Source organism: Pinus tabuliformis, chromosome X (assembly GCF_031772625.1).
Source record: "Pinus tabuliformis cultivar Carrire ecotype Pingquan chromosome X, CPIR1, whole genome shotgun sequence".
Lineage (NCBI taxonomy): Eukaryota > Viridiplantae > Streptophyta > Pinopsida > Pinales > Pinaceae > Pinus > Pinus tabuliformis.
The window spans coordinates 1,200,033,744-1,200,060,352 of record NC_142308.1 but is presented as its reverse complement, the minus strand read 5'-3'; the positions used below and the strand labels follow the sequence as shown (position 1 = coordinate 1,200,060,352).

The 26,609-nt window shown below is 39.3% G+C and overlaps 1 protein-coding gene across 1 annotated transcript in view; it reads right to left on the bottom strand.

The window, feature by feature from the left end:
* The window catches only part of LOC149144268 (aminopeptidase M1-like), a 117,960-nt gene that overhangs the window by 39,260 nt on the left and 52,091 nt on the right, over window positions 1–26,609 (bottom strand). The window contains 2 exon segments of the mRNA XM_089448166.1: window positions 6,747–6,929; window positions 18,443–18,556. Of these exon segments, the coding sequence (XP_089304292.1) occupies window positions 6,747–6,929; window positions 18,443–18,556 (297 nt within the window).

Here is a 26,609-nt window from a genome sequence, read left to right as displayed (position 1 = left end):
GACTATTTCTTTCAAAGCAGAATTTGTTAAGGTTTGGTACAGTCATCTTGAAAGAGGAATTTTAAGCAGGCAGCTACATTTTTTTGTGTGTCAAACTTCTGTATTGTCTTTGGGAAAATGGCCACGCTCACCAATCTGATGTTAGAAGGAAATCAACGCTTTAATGGCAGCAACTATAACATTTGGAAACAAAGAATGCTGACCATTTTTGAATACAGGCGTCTTGATCAGCTCATTTTGGGCAAAGAGCCTCGTCCCGGTACAGCTGGTACCGATCAAGATAAATTTGATGATCGAAATCGAGAGGTTGTTATGCTTCTCAAGCTCTCTGTCGCTGATGATCAGTTACCACAGATTCCTTCTGGCAAGACCGCTGCCGAAATCTGGCAACAGTTGAAAGAACTGCACGAGACATCTGACAAAAGCAGAGCATTTTTTCTCAAAAATCAGTTGTTCTCCATCATGATGGATGAACATATGTCTTTACAGGAACATCTCAACAAAATTAAAGACATTCGAGATCAGCTCGAAGCCATTGGTCGGACCATGGAGGAAGAAGATATGGTAGTCATTACTCTGAAAAGTCTACCGAAATCTTATGAACACTTCATAGAAACACTCAACATTACAACCACAAATGTTGATCTGAAGTTTCCAGATTTATGTACCAAACTTCTGCAGCAGGATCGGTGGAAACAGCAGTTTGGTAGTGGTGCGTCATCAGTGTCCTCCGAAAATGCATTTGTTGCAAAATACCAGTCCTCTCAGTTCTTTCAGCAGAAAGGCTCTTCTCAGCCTTTTGATCCTGCTAGGAAGAAAAGTGTGCAGTGTAATTACTGTCACAGGTTCGGTCACATGAAGAAAGATTGCCGACAGAGGATTGCTTCTGAACAGAAGAAACAGGGAGGGCCACATCAGACAGCAAATGTTGCAGAACATTCCGAGCAGACAGAGTCTGCCTTTTACGCCTTTATGGCTAAAAGGTCTTCAGAACATGTTCCTTCCTCTGCATGGTACATTGATTCTGGTGCATCACGCCACTTCTCTCACAGGCGTGACTGGTTTATTGACTTCTCACCTTTCAGTGATTCCGTGGTATTTGGTGGAGGTGAAAAGTACACTGTAGCTGGCAGGGGTACAGTTCAAATTCAGTCTGGTGGACGCACGCTCATATTTCTGAATGTATACTATGTTCCTGGTATGGAGATTAATCTGCTATCTGTCAGCCAGATTATGAGGAATTCTCCTCAGCTCGATGTTGTGTTCAGTGCACACAAGTGCTCCATCATTGACAGGGAGACCAGTCTAACAGTTGTTGTTGGCCTAGAGGACCATGGTCTATACAGGCTACTTGACACCAGTGACTCTCCAGAAGTGGCTCTAGCAGCACGTGTCTCTCCCATCAGCACTCTATGGCATCGGCGATATGGGCATCTAAATATGCAGTATCTCTCTCAGCTCTCTCGGGAGGGACTTGTGTCAAGATTACCTGATATTCAGACTCAGCAGTTGGGGGTATGCAGCGCCTGTCAAGCGGGAAAGCAACACCGGTCTTCATTCAAAAGTGGAGAATCTTGGCGCGCATATAAGGTACTTCAGTTACTTCATGCTGACATTTGTGGTCCTATGAATACAGCTTCTATCACTGCTTGCAAATATTTTTTACTTATTGTAGATGACTTCAGTAGAAAGATGTGGGTGTATTTTTTTAAAAATAAATCTGACACTCTTAGTACCTTTCAAAAGTTTAAAACCTTAGTTGAAAAAGAATCTGGGTGTAATATCATGACCCTTAGAACCGACAATGGGGGGGAATTTTGTTCCTCAGCTTTTGCCAACTTCTGTGATATTCATGGCATCAAACGTCAATTAACCACACCTTACACTCCCCAGCAGAACAGTGTTGTCGAGCGTCGCAACCGCACGGTTGTTGAAATGGCTCGTTCCATGTTACAACACAGGAGTGTTCCAAACAAATTCTGGGCTGAAGCAGTATTTACTGTTGTTTACCTTCTTAACCGATCACCTACTCAGGCTGTTAAAGGGAAGACTCCTGAAGAAGTTTGGTCTGGTCGTAAGCCTAAGATCAGTCACCTCAAAGTTTTTGGCTCAGTTGCATATGTTTGGATTCCACCTGCTAAGCGCTCTAAGTTGGATTCCAAAAGCCAGAAACTCATGATGACAGGTTACAGTGATCATCACAAGGCCTATAGGCTGATAGATATAGCCACTGGTCGTCTTAGCTTCAGTCGAGATGTAGTATTTGATGAAGACAGAGGATTCTTTCAGTCTTCTTCTTCTGAGCAGCGTTCTGAGGATCAGCCTCACAGTGTTCTTCTTCCGGTCGGTCCACCTGATGGGAGGGATGATGCAGCATCAGTATTTGATAATACTCTATCTGAGCTTCCTCCAGAAAATAACCCTCCCCTTGCTACCCCTATTGCTCTTGAGTCTTCTCCACCTCCTCCTGATATTGGTTCTTCTACTCTTCGGCCTAAATGGTGGGCTAAAACCATTGGTGATCTCCGGGATGATGAGCTGCTTGAAGGTAGAACTTCTAGACATAAGAACAGACAACAGTCTACAGTCAATTTCGCTCTTATGGCTAACTTACACAGTATTTTTGAGCCTCAAACCTATTCAGAGGCTAAGGGTACATCTGAGTGGGAACAGGCTATGGAAGCCGAATTCCAGAGTCTTCAGAAGAATCACACCTGGACACTTTCTGATCTTCCTGCCGAAAAAAAGCCCATAGGCTGCAAATGGGTGTATAAAGTGAAATACAAAGCTGATGGAACCATAGACAAGTATAAAGCTCGCCTTGTGGCTCGAGGGTTCTCACAGAAGGAAGGCATCGACTATGAGGAGACTTTTGCTCCTACAGCCAAGATGAGTACCATAAGGCTTGTCCTTGCTCTAGCAGCTCAGTTCAATTGGAAAGTTCATCAGATGGATGTAAAGAGTGCTTTCCTAAATGGTGATCTCCAAGAAGAAGTCTACATGACGCAGCCTCCAGGATTCAAGGTTGCTGGTCAAGAACAGAAAGTGTGTCGGTTAGCTAAAGCAATCTATGGATTGAAACAAGCTCCTCGGGCTTGGTACATGAAAATTGATCAGTACCTGACAGATCAGGGTTTTCAGCGCAGTCCATCTGATGCAAACCTGTATATCAAGCATACTGGTGGTGATATCTTGTTTGTGGTTGTCTATGTGGATGACCTTATCATTACTGGCAGCTCTGCACATTTGATCCATGGGATCAAACAAGATCTATGCAGAACTTTTGAGATGACAGACTTGGGACTTCTTCATCACTGCCTGGGGGTTGAAGTTTGGCAGACTGAAAATCAGATCTTTCTCTCTCAGTCCAAGTATGCCAAAAATCTTGTGGAAAGGTTCAGAATGCAGGATTGCAAACCGGCCACGACTCCTATGGATCCAGGGCTCAAACTTTCAGCACAGTCACCCTCTCCCCTTGTGGATGAAACTTTATTCAGGCAATTAGTGGGCAGTCTCATCTATCTTACTGCTACCAGACCTGACATCAGTTTTGCAGTAAGCTACATTTCCCGCTTCATGTCAGCTCCTAAAGCTGATCATTGGATAGCAGCAAAGTGGGTGATACGATATGTGCGTGGTACTTCTGATTATGGCCTCTTATATACTCGCAGTTCAAATCCTATTCTCAGTGGCTACACTGACTCTGACTGGGCCGGTTCGGTTGATGACCGTAAATCTACAGCTGGGTATGTGTTTAGTCTAGGATCTGGTGCTGTTACTTGGACTAGTAAGAAGCAACAGGGAGTGGCTCTCTCCTCAACAGAAGCTGAGTATCGGGGAGCAGTTAAGGCATCCTGTGAGGCAGTTTGGCTTCGACGTATGCTTGCAGATATGCATGTTTTCCAGACAGGGCCTACTCCTTTGTTTTGTGATAATCAGGGAGTGCTCAAACTTGCCAAGAATCCAGTCTTTCATGAACGAACAAAGCATGTGGAAACTCATTGCCACTACATTCGCCAGCTGGTTGAAGACGGCTCAGTTCAATTGCAATATGTTCCCACAACAGAGCAGCCCGCCGACATTTTCACCAAGCCTCTTGGTCCTGATAGACACCATGGCTAAAATATTTGAGGATGGAAAAATAATTAATCCCCTCTAGTGTCAATTGATCCCCTTTAGTGCCTTATTATAGAGCATGTGATGAGCTTCATGAAGAAGCCACTTGTCCTATTATCAAGAGAATCATGCATCATGAGATGCTTGGGACAAGAAAACAGATAAATGTGGTTGGTAAAGAATATCGTTTGTCGAAGGAAAATTGGGAAGAGGTCAAGGGAAATAGTCAATCCGTTAGACCTTTCACATCTTCATATAGTAGCAATAATTTTGGTCAAGAAACTGATGTCTTAGTTAAACTCTTTGGTGAGAAACCTCCGCTTGAGCGAGTCCTTGAAATCGCTAAAGACAAGGGGTTAACTTATCAAAGGAGAAATCAAAATGATAATCTGGTTAATTCTCGAAGTCTTAAATTTGGATCAGCTTCAGCGTCTGGAATGAATATTGATTTAGGAGGTTGGTTTAATAACTCTAAAGTTTTGGTCCCTGTCACAGAAATAGTAAAGATCCCCTCCCAAAGGACTAAGTTATTAAATGTTATTAGTAACACCCAGGTAAATGCAACTCAAGATGAACCTCCTGAGGCTTTCCATCAGGATGCTCCCATATACTTGTAGAGTATGGATTCTAATAATAAAGAACACTCTTTGTTCTTCATTACTTTGCTTTTGAACAATTATTGCTTATATAACTGCATGCTTGACTCTGGTGCTTCCACTTGTGTGCTTCAGTTGGTGCTTCAGCGGTATTATAACATATGTGCCATGGATTTGAAGATAATTGAAATTCATGGATTGGTTAAGGACTTACAAGTCCATCTCTTTGTCTACCCTGATATCATGATTGTCATGGACATAGTTGTGGTTGATGTGCCTGATGCTTGGGGTATGTTGTTGTCTAGGAAATGGGCCTCTGATTTAGGAGGAAGCATACAAATGAACTAGTCATATGCTATGATTCCTTCCCCTAATGGTCAAAGATATCTTAAGTTAAACAAAGAGCCTAAAAGGATAATCCATGTGGAAGATCCTAAAAGTCCCCACAATGAAATCATAAGTGAACAACCTAGCCTAGGGAATCATGCTATCCTGTCTAATTCTATCATTCCCTTGGAGGCCAAGGTTGGAGAAAAAGTGGGTAATTTAAAAGATAAGGTTTGGTATTTATATTTTATGGTGCATCATCTAAGCATGGTAAAGGTGCAAGGATTGTCTTAAAATCTCCCCTTGGTCATATTTTCAAATTTGCCTATCGGTTAGAATTGAAGCGAACAACAATGTGGCTGAATATGAAGCCTTGTTGTTGGGTATTGAATTGGCAAAAGCTTTAAAAGTTAAATTGCTAGTATCAAGGGTGATTCAGATTTAGTTATCATGCAAATTAAACATAAATTCACATGTAAAAATTAGAGATTAAAAAATTATAGGAATGTTGTGTAGGATACCATGGAGTATTTTGATGCCATTAACCTTGAAGCTATCCCGAGGGAGCAAAATAGTTTGGTCGATGAATTAGCTGTTGTTGCTTCCACCATGCAATTATCTGATATTTAATCGAAGATAAAATTAAGACGGCAATTCTTTTTAGACCTTCTGTCCCAGATAATTCTGAACATTGGCAGGTCTTTGATGATGAAAGACAGATTATTCGCTTCTTAGACAATTTGGATGAGTTTCGGGGTTTTCAAGTAAATTATGAAGATGGACCTGATATCGATGAAGATATTTTAAATCCTACTCCTCAGAATGTTGTTGATCTTGAGCAACACTTTGATCGGCATGATGCTGTTAAGAAGAAAGAGGAAAATAAAATTGATCCTAGAGAGTTTGTTGAAGCAAACATTGGTACATCTAAAGATCCTAGAATTATTAAAATTGGTAAAGGTACTAATGAAGATGAATGAAAGAAATTAATACATTTACTTCACGAGCATAGGGATGTTTTAGCTTTTTCTTACGATGAATTAAAAGGCTATAGGGAAGATGTTATGGAACATACTATTCCCTTAAAGGATGAAAATGCTAAGCCATTTCATCAGGAACTTAGACAAATAAATCCTAAATTACCTCATTCTAGTGCAAACGCCTCACTATTGTCAAGTAAATTATGAAGATGGACCTGATATCGATGAAGATATTTTAAATCCTACTCCTCAGAATGTTGTTGATCTTGAGCAACACTTTGATCGGCATGATGCTGTTAAGAAGAAAGAGGAAAATAAAATTGATCCTAGAGAGTTTGTTGAAGCAAACATTGGTACATCTAAAGATCCTAGAATTATTAAAATTGGTAAAGGTACTAATGAAGATGAAAGAAAGAAATTAATAAATTTACTTCACGAGTATAGGGATGTTTTAGCTTTTTCTTACGATCAATTAAAAGGCTATGGGAAAGATGTTATGGAACATGCTATTCCCTTAAAGGATGAAAATGCTAAGCCATTTCATCAGAAACTTAGACAAATAAATCCTAAATTACCATATTCTAGTGCAAACGCCTCACTATTGTCACTTTGTTCAGATGGTATCTGGAAAATGATTAACACCCCACAAACAAACAGAAAGGCATATGCATTTGATATAGAGATGGTGACCAAAATCTTCAAAACTCTAAAACTCAATAAAACCAACCTGGTCTAACTCCAATTTGTCCCCCTTGAGCTTAGCAGAAACCACTGGATATCCCTTTTGCTTTGTCCAGGAGTCCATTAGCTCATTCACAGACTCTCCTGACACTTCTGAAAGGACGGCCCATAAATCTTCAGTCCTTGCATTTTTCCAAGCATATCTTTTCACGTAAGCAATGAGACCTTTCTGAAAAGGGAGCAAAACTATTAGTTTCAGAAGGCATACTTGAACTAAACTGTAACAGAGACTATCATAATGAATGAACTAGAGGAAAAAACAGATGCAGTAGAGACAACACTATAAGAACAATACAAGGGTGTATTAGACTTGCAAATAGAATTAAGAGGTCTTTCCATAACAAATGAAAATCGACGTTAATTTAAATTCTTTTCAACTCCATATCAACTGGTATATTTGAATGCATGCATGCATGCATTAGCTCCTCAATATTGATGCTGCTTGGTCTATCACTGTACAGCCAAATCAAATTTATTTTCCACCAATGTTGATAACATTTGTTACAGGTAATTCTCATTCTCGAGAGCCAGTTATCACATGGAAATCCATCTTATCTCTGGATCTATCATGCACCAAGATGGATCAAATCATTTAAGGTGCACCTTGAGGGATTTGATCCCTCTCAGCCCATGATAGATCTGGAAAAAACAAATGCAGTAGAGACAAACTTCAAGGATATATATGTCATGTATCATCTTCATGTTCATAATAAAAGAACTACGGAAAAAGGCAAATGCAGTAGAGACAACAATATAAGAACAATACACGGACATTTTAGACATGAATAGAAATTAAAAGGTCTTTGCATAACAAATGAAAATCAGCGTAAATTTCAATTCTTTTCAACTCAATATCAACTGGTATATTTGAAATCTTACATGCCTTGGCTCCTCAATATTGATGGTGCTTGATCTATCACCATCCAGCTGAATTAAAATTTTCCATCAATATTTGATTTAATTTGTTACACTCAAGAGTAATTCCTTTCTCAAGAGCCAACTATCACATAAACTACCAAGTAGTGATATATTCACTCTATTACTCTAACTAATGGAGACAGGGTCAATGTTTCATTACGGTCAATTTTCTTCTCTATCTTTTCATTCAATCTACTATCATAAAGTGAATTTAATTGATGCGACCAACCATTGTAACTATAACAATGCGTCAATTTTTCTTCTTAAGCGTTATTATTTTGTTTCCTTGACTTGTTCTTTCGGACAGGCGGTAAACCATATACCTAATTTACAAGTTAATCAACCCTATACTTGGTGTTTTCCTTATCTCAAAATACTTTGCACCATAATTTATTACGCAGCACATAAACTATTCAGATTGCTGCAGCATCAAGAGTGCGTTCATGAAATGGCTTTCATTTTGTTTTTGGGTGTGACCACTACTGTTTATATTGTTTTTCTTCTGCACTTTGATGTAGGACAATCCTTACCTTGTGGTAATGATGCATCACAGGAAGTGAAAACAAATCCAAAATTACGCAACTGATGACTCGCAGGAACTTAAGCAGAAAATGGTCTTGACAACATTGCACCTTTTTGCATAATCACTCAGCAAGCTGGCCAAAAACGACAGCAACATTCACCTCAACAATATTGATTATGGGCGCACATGGAGTAGAACAGCAATAGAGTGTACTGTTAGGGCACTCCTTGTGTGACAGTTGACAGTTCAAAGCCCCAGTTGAATTTTTCTATCTTGTCTTTATCCCATTTCCATTTCCATCCTATTTCATATCCTCCTACGACCATACATTTTGTTAAGGATTACTCTTCCTACATCACCAAATACCCCCACTCCCTAGCCCTAACAATATTATTTAGGGAAAACCATAAAATATGAAGATAAGGCAAGGTAGAGGCTATTACACGCACTTGAGCAGGTGTGTGAGTGAGAAAGAGAGAGAGAGAGAGAGCAGGCAGTCAAGGAAAAGACATTATCCGGCAACACACAATGCGAGACAGTGATCTGTACAGTTTGAGAGTCGTACAGACAAACCATACAAGCTGTCCTGCAGGTCCTACAGCAGTTTTCTGCTGTTTCTGAGTTTTTCAGCAGACTGTACAAGCTCAGTTAGAGAATTTTTTGGTATTTGTGCATTCTCTTTTGGGCAGCAAGTGGAGGTTTCCTAAGTTTTTTCGATCGACTGAAAAGCTTATTTGAAGGAGTAATCACCTGTGTGAGAAATTAATATTTATGCTTTTGTTGTATTTTCCAACAATCTGTGTGGTTGACGCATTCTCAGAATCTTTTTATTTATGTTATTGAGTAAATTCAAGATCTAATTTATTTAATAAAAAAGCATAGGTCAACAGTTACCTAGGTTTTGGAAAATTTACCTGGTATCAAAGCCACTCTGATTAGAAATCGAAGAGCAGCAGTTTGTGTGCAGATCAGAGAAGACATCAGGTTTGAGGACATATTGGATGGTTGTTAAATTTGGACAACTAGGTCCAAACTCCATGTTCTGATGCTCAGATTAAGAGGCTAATATTTTTGTTGGATTCCTCTTTCTGAGAGGTGTAAAATCCATATAAAAATAGTCTTAATCCGATGAGCAGAACTTATATTTTGAATTTATTATTCTTAATAAATTATATGTGCAAAGGTCAGCCAGTTTTGTAATGTAGGCTCACATGCCCAACAGATGTGTCACACACCCTCATTGATGGATATATATATATATACAGGAAAAGTTGGAGAGAATTTGAACACAACACAACTCACATCTTCCTCTCTCATCCTAAAAAGTACGAGCTACCTGGAGGACGAATTTCAGCCACACGTGGGAAGGACGAAGAGGGTTTCTGCTGCTAGGGTTTCGCAGAAGTTTGACCAGCGTTGACTTTGGTCAACGCTTGGTCCAAACAAGCTGAAAACTTGTGGGAGGTTCGATTTTTGAAGGCCATACTACCTGGCACAAAAATCGAGGTCAAAGGGTTGACCGTTTTGCTGCTGCGTTGACTTTCAGCTTGCTGCCCCTGCGTTGACTTTTCAGGACAGCATTGACTTTTGTAGAACTGACTTGGGCTGACTCATCTACTGGTTGGAGGGTTGTTGTGACACATGCTGGGCTGGCTGACCAAAGGAGACTTTGCTGGTTGAAGCATCCTGTTGACCGCCGAAACTATCACATACATTTTTCTTGTTTCTGATTTGTCTTCTGTAAGATCTGCTTATATGTTCTATCTGCATTTTGCTTATCTACTTGTATGATTGCTGTGAGAAAAGTGAAATTGCTCTTAGCATAGAACATCTACAAAACTTAACATGGTATCGGAGCTGAGGTGAAGACAAACTCTATCTATAGCAATCATCATCGAAGGAAATGGATTCCTCTAAGCTTGAATTCAGGGAGAATGACAAGCTGACTGGAAGTGATGACTTCCATGCCTGGAAGATGTTATTAGATCTCAAATTAGAAGATCATGATCTCCTAGATCATGTGACAGGGAAGATTCAAGAACCTCCATCAAATGCCTCTGCTGCTGTTAAACACATTCTTGAGTAGTCTCCTCCTCTCCACGTCTGGGATTTTGGTGAAGGTGAGAGATATCATGAATGATAGGCTGGTCACTAAAGTAATGCCCTCGCTGCTGTACGTTGCCCCAGCTGTAGATACCTAGCCACAGGTGATACCCTAGATGCAGTGATGCCCTAGCCGCAGTAAGCAACAGGCTTATGAAGAAATATAAACGCAGTCAATGGGTCAATAAAACGTAGTCAACGAGACCTGTTCACGCAACAGAACTTTGCATTCCTCTCTGCCATTCTACGTGAACTTGGGATACATATATACGCTATACAGGTATGGCCATTCTACGTGAAGTTTGGATACATATACATGATATATATATATATATATATATATATATATATATATACGCCATACAAGTGTGACAATTATAGCCGCAGTTGAGGAATAATGAATCCGCAAGAAATGAAGGAGTCGCAGTAGGGTTTGACTGCACTTTGTTTCGGTTTTAGATACAGTTATGATCTCGGCTGTATGGAGCAGTAATGACTTCGATGAGGACACAACAGTGAGGCAAGTTCTGGGCTAAATACATTCTCAAATTGCAGGTGCAAATCTCGGATAGATGGACCAGAGAAGATCTCAGATGAGGATGCAGTTTTGGCATGAAGTCTGGGCTAATCATATTCACGGCCTAATAGAGATCACAGTGATCCTGAAGATACTGTCTCAGTCTCGGCATATAATCTCGTTGAAGAGAATTTCAATGATGACTGTGTCTACTGCAATCTAAGCAGTGACAATCAAATCAAGAGCTACAGTCTCGGTATACTCAAACGGAGCAGTGACGGATCAACTCTCTCGGATCAACGAAGGTCATCTTGAATATTATCTCTATTTCATATATATTACTGTCTCAGCATAACCAGATTAATGAAGTATGTTTAGGTGATGACATTGATTCTCGGCATCCCTGAAAAAGGAGATATATCATATCAATAGTCTCCATTGTATTCGGATCTAGTGATCTCGACATGAATATGATCTCAGAAGCAGTCACAATGACAAGGGTCACAAGAAGTAGTAACATGATTATTACAGTTTAAGTATAATGAAAGAAGCAGTACAGTGAAGTGTTGTCGTGGTCTTTATGGTGCAGAGATCCTAAGGGCAACCATTCTCAACAATAATACCATCCCTAACTTTGATGAGCTTCTGTCTAGATGTATGCAAGAAGAAACAAGGATGAAGGAATTTGATAATGAAAGAAATGCTGCCTATGTTGCTCATTCCCGAAAGAAGAACTCTGGTGGTTCCAAGGACAAAGGAAGGACTAAGACTCAAAAGAAGAAGGGTAAATGTTTCACCTGCCATAGGACTGGACACTATGCTAGAGAATGCCCCTTCCAGAAGAATTCTCCCGATAGTGACGACAACAACAACAACCGAAGGAATGGGAATCAAAGAAATGACAAATCCAAAGGAAAGAGGAAGGCTCACTTTGAAGGAAACCATCCACCTTCTAAAAGGACCAGAAATACCAGGTATGAGGAGTCTAATGTTGTTGATAAAAGAAATGAGTATATTCTAATATCTGCTCTCTCAGCTGCATCTCCGCCCGACACTATGGATGTCTGGCTAATCGATAGTGGTGCCTCAAGACACATCACCGAATTCAAGGAAGCACTTTCTGACATGGTTGAAAGGGATACTAATCTAGAAATTATCCTTGGGGATAATGCCACTTATCCTGTGAAAGGGACCGGGACTGTGACCCTCCACTTGTCTCAAGGACAAGTCCTCCATCTACAAGATGTACTCTATGTACCCAAATTGAAGAAGAACCTTGTGTCTGTATCTGCCATGGAAGACAAAGGATTCAATGTAACTTTCTCTGATGGAAAGGTACTCATGTGGAAGAAGAGCTTCAAGGAAGCTATCTCAATTGGTTTTAGAGTTGGTACACTCTACCAGGTTGGAGGGAGTCTGTTGGGAGCTATGACTTGTGATACTATCTGTCAAACCGAACTATGGCACCGAAGATTTGGACACCTTCATTACAAGGCTCTTCCCGAAGCAAGGAAGGTGGTGACAGAGATGCCTGATTTTGGAAATAATTATAAAGGTGTATGTAAGGGCTGTGTTGAAGGAAAACATTCAAGGGGACCTTTCCCCTCAAGTGTCTCAAAGACATCTGAGATATTGCAACTGGTCCATTCTGATCTTTCCGGTATGTTGCCTGTAACATCCCTGGGGGGATGTTCTTACTATATGACATTTACTGATGACTTCTCTCGTAAAACCTGGATATACTTCTTGAAGAAGAAGGATGAGGCTTTCATGTGGTTCCGTACCTTCAAAGCCTTGGTGGAAAATATGACCGGAAAGAAGATCAAGATTTTGAGGACTGACAATGACACTGAATATGAGTCAAATGAGTTCAAAGACTTTTGCAGAGAAGCTGGCATTAAGAGGGAGACTACCATTGCATATACTCCTGAGCAGAATGGTGTTGCTGAACGCAAGAATAGGACTATTGTGGAAGCTGCCCGTGCCATGCTATGTGACCAGGGTCTTCCAAAGTTTCTGTGGGGAGAAGCTGCAAATACTGCTGTGTACATTCAAAACCGATGCCCTCATTCCGCTTTGGACTCCAAAACTCCCGAAGAGGTTTTCTCTGGTAAGAAACCTGATGTCTCACATTTTAGAATTTTTGGATGTCCTGTCTATTTTCATGTGCTGAAAGAAAAGAGAAGTAAGCTGGATGCTACTGGGAAGAAAGGAATGTTTGTGGGCTACAGTGAGACTTCTAAGGCATATAGAGTCTATGTACCTGGTCAAAGGGAAGTAGAGATAAGCCATGATGTCACTTTTGACGAAGATGCTTCCCTGAAGAAAGTAGTAGATCTTCCTAGATCTGAAGGAAAGCCTCTCATTCTAGTGCTGTATGTGGACGACCTCTTCCTGACAGGTGATGACCCTCTCATTCATCAATGTAAGAGGGAGCTTGCTGCTGAGTTCGAGATGAAAGACCTAGGACTGATGCACTATTTCCTAGGCCTGGAGGTCTGGCAGAGACCTGGAGAGATTTTCCTTTCTCAAGGAAAGTATATTGTGAAGCTTCTGGAAAGATTTGGGATGGTGGACTGTAAGTCCGTGTCGACACCAATGGAACTCAACTTTAAGAAGTTGAGTGGCAGCGCTGCAGGGCCTATCTTGGCCAATCCTACTGAGTATCGTCAACTCATAGGAGCTTTGATGTTCTTAGTGAACACCCGTCCGGACATATGTTTTGCAGTGAATACTTTGAGTCAACAGATGGTTGAGCCTCATCATTTTCACTGGGTTGGTGCCAAGAATCTTTTGAGATATCTTCGGGGCACGATAAACCATGGGCTGAGATACACTGCCGGGAGTGTGATACTCCGGGGATATACTGATGCCGATTGAGCTGGTAGTGTGGTGGATCGTAAGAGCACATCTGGATGCTGTTTCAATCTTGGTTCTGCTTCGATCTCATGGATGAGCAGGAAGCAGAAGTCGGTGGCTTTGAGCACCGCGGAGGCCGAATACATTGCTGCTAGTATGACCTGTTGTGAAGCAGTTTGGTTGAGGAAGCTCTTTAGTGAGCTGTTCCAACATGTGCTAGATACCACTGTAATACTCTGTGATAATCAGAGTGGGATTCGTATGACTGAGAATCCTGTGTTCCACGACCGATCCAAGCATATTGATATCAGGTACCACTTTATCCGGGATATGGTACAGCGAGGCGCCGTAAGGCTCGATCATATAGGAACTGATGAGCAGGTCGCGGATATTCTCACTAAGCCCCTGGGTAAGGTCAAGTTCCTAACCTTCCGTGAGAGTCTTGGTGTCGTGGAAAGACCCTATGATGTGGGTCCTGTTGGACGATGAGCTCTGGGAGCTCTGGGGGGCTTTGGGGATAGCTTCTCGGAGCCATAAGCACTCATAATGCTTCTGCCCCACCCTTGTGATTATTGAGCTGGTTCGCCACTCATTTAATCTGTGCCCCGTATGCATCCTACCCATTGAGTTCAGGGCTCATGGGAAGTACCTCTCATTTGGCCAATGAGGTGTGGAAAAGCTAGAGACTATTAGCAAAGACTGGTGGACGCATCAGAGATTGCCGTACTCTCTATCTAGGATGGCATGGTCCAACCACTTGATCTGGGATCAAGATTTGTGAGGTCTGGGACCTCTGGACTGATTATGTCAGTCGGGGAATGATGTCTTTGTGACTGACCCACTTCTGTTCTGAAATAAAGAAGCCAGCAAAGCAAGTTTCGGCGGGATGACTCACGATGTTAATTGCACTAATAGATGGAGTTCTCCCTAGTTGAGAGGGAGTGTTAAATTTGGACAACTAGGTCCAAACTCCATGTTCTGATGCTCAGATTAAGAGGCTAATATTTTTGTTGGATTCCTCTTTCTGAGAGGTGTAAAATCCATATAAAAATAGTCTTAATCCGATGAGCAGAACTTATATTTTGAATTTATTATTCTTAATAAATTATATGTGCAAAAGTCAGCCAGTTTTGTAATGTAGGCTCACATGCCCAACAGATATGTCACACACCCTCATTGATGGATATATATATACAGGAAAAGTTGGAGAGAATTTGAACACAACACAACTCACATCTTCCTCTCTCATCCTAAAAAGTACGAGCTACCTGGAGGACGAATTTCAGCCACACGTGGGAAGGACGAAGAGGGTTTCTGCTGCTAGGGTTTCGCAGAAGTTTGACCAGCGTTGACTTTGGTCAACGCTTGGTCCAAACAAGCTGAAAACTTGTGGGAGGTTCGATTTTTGAAGGCCATACTACCTGGCACAAAAATCGAGGTCAAAGGGTTGACCGTTTTGCTGCTGCGTTGATTTTCAGCTTGCTGCCCCTGCGTTGACTTTTCAGGACAGCGTTGACTTTTGTAGAACTGACTTGGGTTGACTCATCTACTGGTTGGAGGGTTGTTGTGACACATGCTGGGCTGGCTGACCAAAGGAGACTTTGCTGGTTGAAGCATCCTGTTGACCACCGAAACAATCACATACATTTTTCTTGTTTCTGATTTGTTTTCTGTAAGATCTGCTTATATGTTCTATCTGCATTTTGCTTATCTACTTGTATGATTGCTGTGAGAAAAGTGAAATTGCTCTTAGCATAGAACATCTACAAAACTTAACAATGGTGCCTCTAATTTTCTATCTTCAAAGGTCAAGGGTCTCTCTTGTTGGAAGAGAATGATATCTGGGACATCGTGAAAGATGCAGTGACACAACCAACAAATCTGTAGCAATTGGCAACCCACAACAAGGAGGAAGTAAAAGCCAAATAGATGATCATGGATGTCTTTAAAGATCACTTGATCCCTCACATATCCTAGAAGAACTCTGCTGAGGAGATGTTTGATGCACCAATAAGCCTCTACTAGAATGAGAATAATAACAGAAAGATGTTCTTGCAAAACAAACTCAGGTCCATAGAGATAACCAAATTTGATATCGTTACCAATTACCTAATGAAGATCACACGGATTCATGATCAACTTGCAGAAGTTGGGAATAAGGTGGAAGACACTGACTTGGTGAACAAGGCACTGAATGGATTCCCAGTTTTGTGGGAACCGTTTCTCTGAGGTGTTTGTGCTAGCAAGAAACTTCCAAAAATCCAAAGATTGTGGGGTAACTATATGTAGGAGAATACTCAAATGGAGTCAGAGACCAGAAGGAAAAATGGTGACGAAAACCTGGCCCTATTCAGTCAGACAAAGAAGGGGAAAGGAAAAGGTTTCAGTAAGTGTAAGCGAAAGACCAAGAAGTCAGCCTCACAGCCAGGAAAGAAGGACTTGAGTAAAATCAAGTGATTTATTTGTCATAGGTTTCGACATTATACATCACACTGTCCAGAAAATAAGGGCAAAAGAAAGCACCAACGGCAGCAGGTAGCAGGCTTAGCAAAAACTCAGATGAATGAGTTTGATGCCAAGTTTGAGAAAAAATTCTACCAACACTGACAGAGGAATGTATGCTATATGTACAGTAGGGCATCTCACTATATTACATCAGCCCGACAGTTGTTTTCCAGTCTAAGAGAACAGGACTCGGGAGTACAAGTTGAGCTTGGTGATGATGCCAAGTATTCAATTGCAGGAGTTGATACTATTTCCCTCCATCTCAAGTCGGGTAACTCTTTAGACTTTAATGATGTGTTATATGTTCCAGGTCTAAAGAAAAATTGCTTTCAGTTTCTGTTATGAAAGAGAAGGGCTTTGTAATAGAGTTCAGGTGTCTTTATCAAGTAGGCAGAATCTACCGCAAAAGCAACACAAGTAATTGGGGTTAGAGAAGGAAATTTGTACAGGTTACAGTGCGAATCTGTTCAAGCCCTGGTTCATAGCAGTAATAGCCTGTGTGATTCATGGCACAAGATGATGGGGCACCTGCATTATAAAGTGTTGCCTGTTTCGCGGGACATTGACATGCATTAAAGTGAACACTGGGCACTCAGTTATGCATGCACTTTTCATTAGATGGTTATTTTATTATGTAGGTTGGTCAAAATTTAAACTTTATTATATGGTACCATGGAAATTGGACTGGATACAGTACCTTTATGGAGCCATAATTATTGGAGCTTCTTCATGCACAACTTCAGGTTGTCAAGGGATTAACCACCTTGAGGAGGTGATTAAATTCTTATGCTATTTTGGTGAATTAAGTGAAGAGGTTGTTAGCTCATTGTTTTTTTATCGTTGCAATTAATCTTCAAATAGGGTCCACCCATTTGATTGCCTTGTGAATCTGCCACAGACCCTCTCCATCATTTCACTTGTAAATCAAGCTGCCAGTTGCGGGTAAACTTTAAAGTAATGCACATTTATTGATTCTTACTATCCCCTAATCATTTTAGAATCAATTCAATATGCTCATATGGCACACCAATTGGTTGTTTAGCCCTCGATTTGCCCTCTTGAATTTCTATGACTCTGTTGCCCAAACAAGGCACTAGTCTCTCCTTTGTCCATCATTCCCCAACCTCAATTTGGTTCCATTTTTGTCCTAAGTTGCTACGTTCTCTTATACTCCCACTACATCCTACATACATATTAAGTTTAGTAACTCATAGGGAAACCCCCATCAGTTAGGATTCCATTTACCATGGCCTAACGTAAAGAGTAGAGTTGGTGAGGTGACAATGGCCAACCTCCTAGTTCCACAAAGCTAGCACCCTATCTATGGAACTTTGAACTGAAGATTCTAGTTTTGTGTGGTAACAAACAGCATAACCCTACCTTCCACAATTTTAGAGCACATGCATCTTGTTATTTCCAAATTGGATTATTTGTCAAAGATACTCAAGTGGTGGATGGATACTATCACACACCCGCCCCACAATGTGCAGACTCAAGAATTCATGTTTTATCCACATGCCTATTTTGTTGAGTGCTATAGCATCTATTTGGTGGCTCTTCATGTTTGCAATCTTGTTACAATTGTGTTTTCAAGAACTGGTTACTTTTTCCTTGTGGCATATCCCAATGCCATTTATGGCTTTGACAAAACCATTGATATTTTTGTATTCATGCCCCAGATAATTAAATGAACAATGGCTGCAAGCCAGCAGAAATGGTTAAACCTTGGGTTTCCAAACTGACTACAAAAAAAAATGGGCAGAAATTGAGATTATATTAGCTCTGAAAAAGATAGTGTGACCAAAGACCAAAATCAGAGACATCGTGGCGCCAAACAGGTTCTTCCACAGAATATTCAAAATAAATAGGATAATATAAAGGAATAAAAATAAGGTATCGATTATATAATGTGAGAGATTATTACAATAACAATATAAGCATACATTGAATGGTCACATACTTGAACAGATATACATTTTAGATATGTGACCCCAGTTATTTAATGTTTCTTATAATGATTATTATCATTATTTTATGTATGTTACAAACAGATCTCAGAAGCAAAACTCTGAGAGAGACAAATAGCATGTACGGGAAAGATGCAACATAAGATAAAATCAAAGCCCTACATTATAGTTCATGTACATCAATTTAATAAACTGGAATTTTGGACCATTCGTTTCAGGCAACTATTAATTTTTTGTAACTTGAGAATCATTCTTTATTTCCAAAATGACAAAGAGTTTTGTACCCTCACCTGGAAAACAGAAGCTCCAATGTAGCTTTCGAGCATACGGATAATAGATGCTCCCTTTTTGTAGCTTATAGCATCAAAAATCTCATCAATTTCACGAGCATGACCCACCTCCACCTAATTTAGTCGATGAAAGATAAGAATAAGAAGAATCAAAATTATTTCGCTACGCCTATTTTATAAAAAGATTTCCTATATCTAGCTTGAAACTTTATATAGTAAGGATTAACTTTAACATATACTAAGAACTTTGTGAAAACAAATGCAATGGACATAGATCGAAAGAAAAATAAATAATGTGTCTGAGTACATCTGAATTCCACGATTATGAAAGTTGTAAATATGAACCAATATAAACTATTAAAGGGACTCAATATGTTACAACCACCACATGTTGGATAGTCACGTGTTTCACATAACTTATCCACTGAATGCCAAAAAGAAGAAATCGTGCATACACAAAACAAACTCGCACGGAGAAAGAGATGTGTATATTATTCAATATGTCAAGCCTCAAAGTATGATAGCAAACTCACACGTCTCATGAGAGAGACAATCACCCATACCACCAATTAGCATTAGCCTAAGACATATCTAAAGCCTAATTAGCACTTTACATGCCTAAAATTTGTTAATTAATGTGACATCATATCCTAAGTGACTTTCTCATCTAATTCCAAAACGTAGCAAATACAACAAAATTACCATTAGAATATACTAACTTCACCCTCCCTTCATCGTCATATCATAAACAAAAACTTGTGCCAATAAATTACATTGAATTCATATCTTTCAACCAACCATCAAATATGATGGTGCTGAAAATCATTGTTGAAAATTTGGCAGCTCAGGGATGAAATTCTAAAAATAGAATTTCTAAAAATAAAATGTCAAAAAATAGAAAGCCTCAAGTATGACTTTCTAAAAATAGTAAATCACCTTGCTTCAATTGGTAATCAAGTATAGATGAGGGAAAATCACTTAACTTATTCTTAATCAATCTTAATTGTTCAATTTTTACTTAGTCATCAATATTATCATTAATATTATTATTATTACTATTATCCTAAGTTATCAGGATTCGGATATGGATACGGATTCGGGTACGGAACCAGATCTGCTTGATTTTTGAAAAGCTAGGATTCGGATACGGCAAGGAAACGACAAGTACGATTAATATAAATATATTTTTATAATAAAAATTTTGATATTAATGTCCAAATTTATTGTGATCACTACCCATCAACAACAATAGAGTTTATTATATTATTATTATTATTATTATTATCCAATTTCAAAGTCACGGCCAAGCCAAACACCAAATTGTTGTATGAGACGCCCTTGTTTGTGGGACAAGGGACCCATCTCCGTGTAGCGATTTGCCTGCTAAGTCTATGAAGGCATACATAGTCTACCCCCTCTAGTTTTGAACCTGTGACCTCATAGGAGGAAACACATACTCTTAACCATCAAGCCCACTCAAGCTGAATTGTGTAGATGAATTTCATGAAAAAACATACAATACTTCATAATTAAAGTAGCATTAATTATTTTATAAAAGATAAATTATAAATTATAATATATTACAAAACTATTTAAATGATAAATAATAATAATATACTACACATATTACGTTATATGAATTAAATAATAAGCTTATAATATATAACAGTTTAATATAAAATATAATCTACAAATTTTAAAACTTGTACATAACAAATTTGATATATTTTAAATCATTTTAATTTATAATATATATGGACAATAAAATAACAATTTTTTTATATTTTGAATAGTTAATTTATAATATCTATATATATATACACAAGAAAATTACTTTATAAATTTATAACATTTCTAAACTAATATAAATAAAGCATAACATATTTAAAAAGTTTTAATTAAATTAATGTGAATAAAATATAGCATAGCTATAAAAGTATAATTAAATTAATATAAATAAAATATAACATAGTTATAATTAAATTATAATATTATAACATATCTAAAATATAAACACCATGTAACTATACATGTTCTTTTATAACATTTCTAAACTAATGTCAATAACATATAACGGATTTATAACTATACGTCTTCTTTTATAACATTTCTAAATTAATGTCAATAACATATAACAGATTTATAAAGTTATAATTAAATTAATGTAAATAAAATATAACATATTTATAATTAAATTAATATTATAACATATCTAAAATATAGTATGAGTTCAAATGTGCGAAATTGCATATGACCCGCTGATAAATATAAAACCCAGTAGCTGCGTCATACTACCAAGTCCGTAGATACCAAAACCAATGATATTAATACCAATGGCATCATTCTGGCCGTCTTATTCGCCGCACGTTCACATATTATCTGAGCTTCCAGCGAGCAACTATCCGGGTTAGAGTGCAATGCATTACCAAGATATTTTTACTCGTTAACACTGTTTTCTAGCGTATCCAAGTGAATCCGGATCCGGATCCGTTTCTGGTCCGCAAATCCATTTCCCAGGGTGGACGGATCCGGTAACATAGCTATTATCCTTTATGATACTATTATATTATTATTAAAAGTAAATGCATGTCTCTCAATCATGGCACTCAACCATGTCATATGACTTAACTTATTCTTAATCAATCTTAATTGTTCAATTTTTACTTAATCATCAATATTATCATTAATATTATTATTATTACTATTATCCTTTATGATACTATTATATTATTATTAAAAGGAAATGCATGTCTCTCAATCATGGCACTCAACCATGTCATATGTAACTGTTAAAATTGGCAACTAGGGCCAAACTCCATATGGCTCATCTCATTTATGGCAGCTGATATTTTTCTTGGATCCCTCTCATCGAGAGGTGTAGGATTGATCTAAAGTTCATCTGATTCCGATAAGTATTCATGGAGTTATGAATTTATTTGTGTTATAAGACAATTCGTCAAGGTTGGCCAGCAACCAAATAAACCCCTCATGTGCTCAACGTTTTAGTATAAAAGGAGATGACTTGAGAGCCATTTCACACACAACTTCTCTTTTGATTTCTCTCCACTTGTCTTGGGTGTTACTGTGAGAGAAATCTAAGATGAAGTAGCCCTAACGCAGTCCTAAGGAGGATGCCCTGATGCAGTCCTAAGGAGGATGATCTAGCTCTCAATGCAGTTATGGAAGAAAGATCTAAATGTTGTCCTAAAGGGATCATGACACCTAGCTGCAGTCAAGTAAGTCTATCTACGCTGCTGTCTAAGGAAGACCCACACACACAATCCCTAACCGCAGTCAAGGAGGGTTAGGTGCCCTAGATAATGAGTCATGAGTCATCCATCCCATACGCTGTCCTAACTAGGCTGTCTAAAGCCTACCACAGTCAGATTAAGAAAGCTGAGGAGATTCTGGACAGTGTGATATTAAGGAGGTCGAGCAATGGACGTATTTGAGGATTGTTCTCTCGTGTAACAGGCCGAGTAAATGGATGACTAGGCCGCAGCTACGGCAGCATTCTAGCGAGGCTTTGAAGGACTGTCTCAAGGCCATTTCAAGTAACCGTATTATTGGAAGGATGGCCGTCAAGCTTTGCTAGAGGGTCGAGGCTAGAAGAGACTGTTTAGAGGTGGGCAAACCCTTAACCAGGTTGCTGCAAATCTATGGAAGCTTGCTGTGAGGGCAGGCCATGGACCTTATAAGGACTAGAACCGGCCAGGGTTATTGTGAAGGGTCACATCCACACAAGGAAGGGCAGCCACATCACCTTCGAGCAAATCTGGGCAGAAAAGAAGGCTGGCAAAGGGACTGTGATATGCCCTAACCAGGCCTAGTTTGCAGCAAACTAATCAGACCTCAAATCAGTGAGTTAAGGTATGTTGTCTATGACGCTTCTTGTAGGCGTTGGATCCTAGGTGAGGATCAGTTTAGACCAGATTGTTGGGCAGTCAATGGAGGCCAAATTGGTGGTTGTTCATAATGGTATGATACATGGGACAACAACAACAGCAAGGGTGCCTGTTGGAGCAAGGTAAATGGGATAGCTAGGTAATGAACTTGGTGCAGGAAGCTATCTTAGGAGCAACTATCACTAACAGTGGGACAACAATGCTAGCAGCCATGACAGCATGATAGCAGCAATGTCACAATGATGGCTTGGTTCAGCAGTGCTAAACATTGGAACAGCATGTGTGACAGCAAGGTACAACAGTGCTAAACATTGGGATAAGCAGTGTGACAGCATGGTGCGGCAATGGCACATGAGACAGCAAGCACACGATGCAGTACAGTGATGGGTACAATCATGATAAGTGAAGCATGATGAGATGCAACATAGGGATGATGGGTGCAACATGGTGAGGTGCAGCATGATGACGAGGTGCAGCACAACGATAGGTGAAGGAGTCACCTTGGAGAATCAGTTGAAGCAACATGTCTTCAATTGATCTCCTGTATCATCTTCTTAGAGATGATCTATGCTCTTCTCTTAATAAGTCAAAGTGTTGACTTATGTTGTAAATGTACTATCTCTCTCTCCCTCTCTCTGCTGAACTATTGAAGAACATATAAGAAGAATTGATAAAGGGTTTCCCCACATTGGGGTTTGTCCCTGGCTAGAGCCACATCTTGTTTCCTCTTGTCTTGGCTTGTCTTATGCGATTTATGTTTATGTTCTATCTACAATTTACTTTAATGCTGATGTGATTGCTAATCTGGAAAAGATATTGAGCTAACTGTGAAAATTGAAATAAACTGCTCTAAGCATAGAACATACCTAAAATTTACAATAACTCCCCTCAATTAATGCATATGTTACTTGGATACATTACACTCTCTCTTACGCACTCATTAAATCTTGTCATAAAAGATTCCTCTTACGCACTCTTCAATGCATATGTTACATTCTCTCCTTTATGGCATAAGTTACTAAGCCATGCATTTATCTCCTTAATGGCAAGAGTTACGCTCCCTAATTGGTATATGTAACTCTCCCTCAAGGCATGTGAGTTACTCCTCTTTTATGATTCAAACTCCTTGCTCCTCTTATATATATATGCCTCTCATCCTCTCTTCTTACTACATGTGCATTGTCAAAGAAGAATTTGAACTTAAGAGAGAGTTGGAGAGAGTTGAAGAAGATTGTGAGAGAGAGACTTGAAGAGTAAGATCAAAACTTGGTGACCCAAGGTTGATTGAGTGATTTAGTGTTTCAATGTTGATTCAGTTGAAGGGAAGGTTGACTCAGTGTGTCCATTTGTTACTGCTATCAGTGATCTTCATGCTACAGCTTATTCAGATTTGGGTGAACTTACTCATTTTCTTGATCTCTCATTGTACTCTGTATCTTTGTTGAACAATTGATTTCCAATAGAAGAAGAATTTGGCTGGGTTTTGGCTGGGTAGCACCTGAACGACGTGTCCGTGCCAGCCTACAGTCATCAGCAGCTTGATCAGTTTAATTGTAAACCCAGTCTGCATGTATGAAATGTAAATAATCTTAGCAGATCAGAGTCATGTATGTAAAATTGCCTAGGTGGACCTAACTTTCTAATGATAATCTACGTCCCGGAAGGTTTTTCGTCTCACCGATCTACGATCGACAGAGTTTTCCTTCAGCCTAACCCCAAAGCCGGGATGCATTTTGTTATTAGAACTTTAGGAGAATCCTAGTGTGTTAATCTGCTAGATTATAGTTGTGTCGCAGAACTGGGTGGTTTATGAGGGTCTATGTTAAGTGGGTTTGTCCCCTTAAGATGTAAATTGTAAAAGTCATGATGTAATGTGTCTTGAGGGTTGAAAAATGTTTTAAATCCCCTCATGAGTCCTAAGTCCTAGGTCCTAGGTGATGTTTCCGAAGGCTTAGTTCGATGATCCATTTGAGAAAATAAATAAAAACAATTAAAAAAAAAAAATTTAAAAAAAAAAAAAAAAAAAAAAAAAAAAAAAAAAAAAAAATTGGGAAATATTTTTGCCAGTTTCAGTCTTGGCTCGGGAAATACCTATGTTTCATCTTTTATGCTGAGGTTGAAAATTTTAACGTGGGAATTAGTGTTTAATTTGATTCAATTTTCATCGGATGATTAATTGCATGAATGTGGCCTCTTGTTGTTATTTTACATCATTGTTCAAAGCACTTTATCTTTCGAAATCTTAATTTGTTGGAGTATCACTAAGTCGTTAAGCATTTTTCTCATTTGATAAAAATTAATTTTCGCTCAGGCTTTGATGATAAATGATTGCTCCTAATGAGATCGTATTTCTGCAGCATCTGGTAATTAAACGATTTAACATTTACTCCACAAGGCACTGGTCTTTTTAACTTCTAAATCCATCTAGTGCTTATCGTATCGTGTCTCCCAACCAACTGGTCGACAGTTGGTTTTCATCATATCATAGGGTCTACCCCCCTTAGCCGCGGGAGACAGGCTTAAACGGAGGGATCAGGGATCAGAGTGACAGCCCCCGGTCTGAGCGTTGTCGTGTCAATCCGCGCGACAACAGTTCTTGGTTGTCTTCTATTGTGCATTTGATTTATGTTCTATCTACAACTCCTTATCTAATATTGCAACAACAAAAAAGTTTTGGAATAAGTGATTGTTACAGCATAGAACATCAAAATTTCAACAATCATTATGCTGCAAATATCCATGTACTTAGCCACAACCTCACATCCAAATGTTTTCTAGAAACTCACGATTCTATATGGTTCTGAGGTTCGCAGACCTGGTTTAGTAGAGTCTTTTTAGCCTTCAATAAAGAGTACAAATCACCCTCCATCACATCATTCAATGCAAGCAGACAGTTCCTCAACTCATTGTTCTTGTAGAATTTTGAGTTTACCCCTTCCAACTAAAAACGGTGCGGTCTCATCTCTCTTCTACATTGTACACAGAGCTTTGTTGATAAACTCACGATTCTATATGGTTTTGAGGTTTGCAGACCTGGTTTAGCAGAGTCTTTTTAGCCTTCAATAAAAAGTACAAATCACCCTCCATCACATCATTCAATGCAAGCAGACAGTTCCTCAACTCGATGTTCTTGTAGAATTTTGAGTTTACCCCTTCCAACTAAAAACAGTGTGGTCTCATCTCTCTTCTACATTGTACACAGAGCTTTGTTGATACAGTGAAGGGGCATGAACAGTATCCATACTTGGCCTATTGTTTATCAAAGTCCAATGCAACAGTTAGTCTTTCGACTTGTTAAACACACACATGGAGAAGACAACAGATAAGATAAACACGAATTACATTTCTATTAACAAAGATATACATTTATAATACATTCTTATGACCCTTGGTCTTCGTATACCAACCCTTAGCGGATTTGGTGTCCAACATTCCCCCTTTAATCTGAAGGGGTATATACGAGTAGAAGAACAGAGCTCTAATACAAAAATTAAACGATGCATGACAACAATAAGATGAATGTGCTCTCTAAGATGATGGCATAAGGTGGGAGAACTCGAAGTCTTAACAGGCAGTTGTTTAAGGATGACCACCAACACTGGAACACTTAGTGCAATTCTCGGAGCTCTTCCAAATCTGGAAAAAAGTTGAAATCTTCTGCTAGAGGAAGTGCTCCTTAATGCTTTGAAGAGGGAGACCTTCAACCTAGAAGAAGGGAGGTCTACAACCTGCGGTGATTTAAGGAAGGCCACCAACCAAAGGAACGCTTAGTGCGATTCCTGGAACTCTTCTAAATCTGGCAAGAAGCTAAAGTTTTCTGCTAATGGAAATGTTCCCTAATACTTTGAAGAGGGAGACCTTCAACCTGGAAGAAAAAAGGTCTACAACTGGCAGTGGTTTAAGGAAGGTATGGTTGGCTCTAGGCTCAGGCAGCAAGTTCAGGTTGTGGCTCAAGCTTGCTTGATTTATCTTTGAAGCTTGTATATGACCATCAATTCCCCCCTATCAGATACAAGGTGAGAATATGAAGAAAACTCAATTGATGATGATGATGATGATGGTGGTTAACGTCCACTGAGACCAAATTGGTCTATCGGACCTACAATTTTCTTAATTTTTACTTGTCTGGCTCCTCGTCTTTCTTGGCGAGATTGGTGTTGTAGCTTTCTTTCTTTTCTCTACGGTCTTCCAACTTCCTTTGTCTTGCATCTCCTTCATCTCTTCTGGTTCTTGGGACATTGGTGTCTTAGCTTCGCGATCTA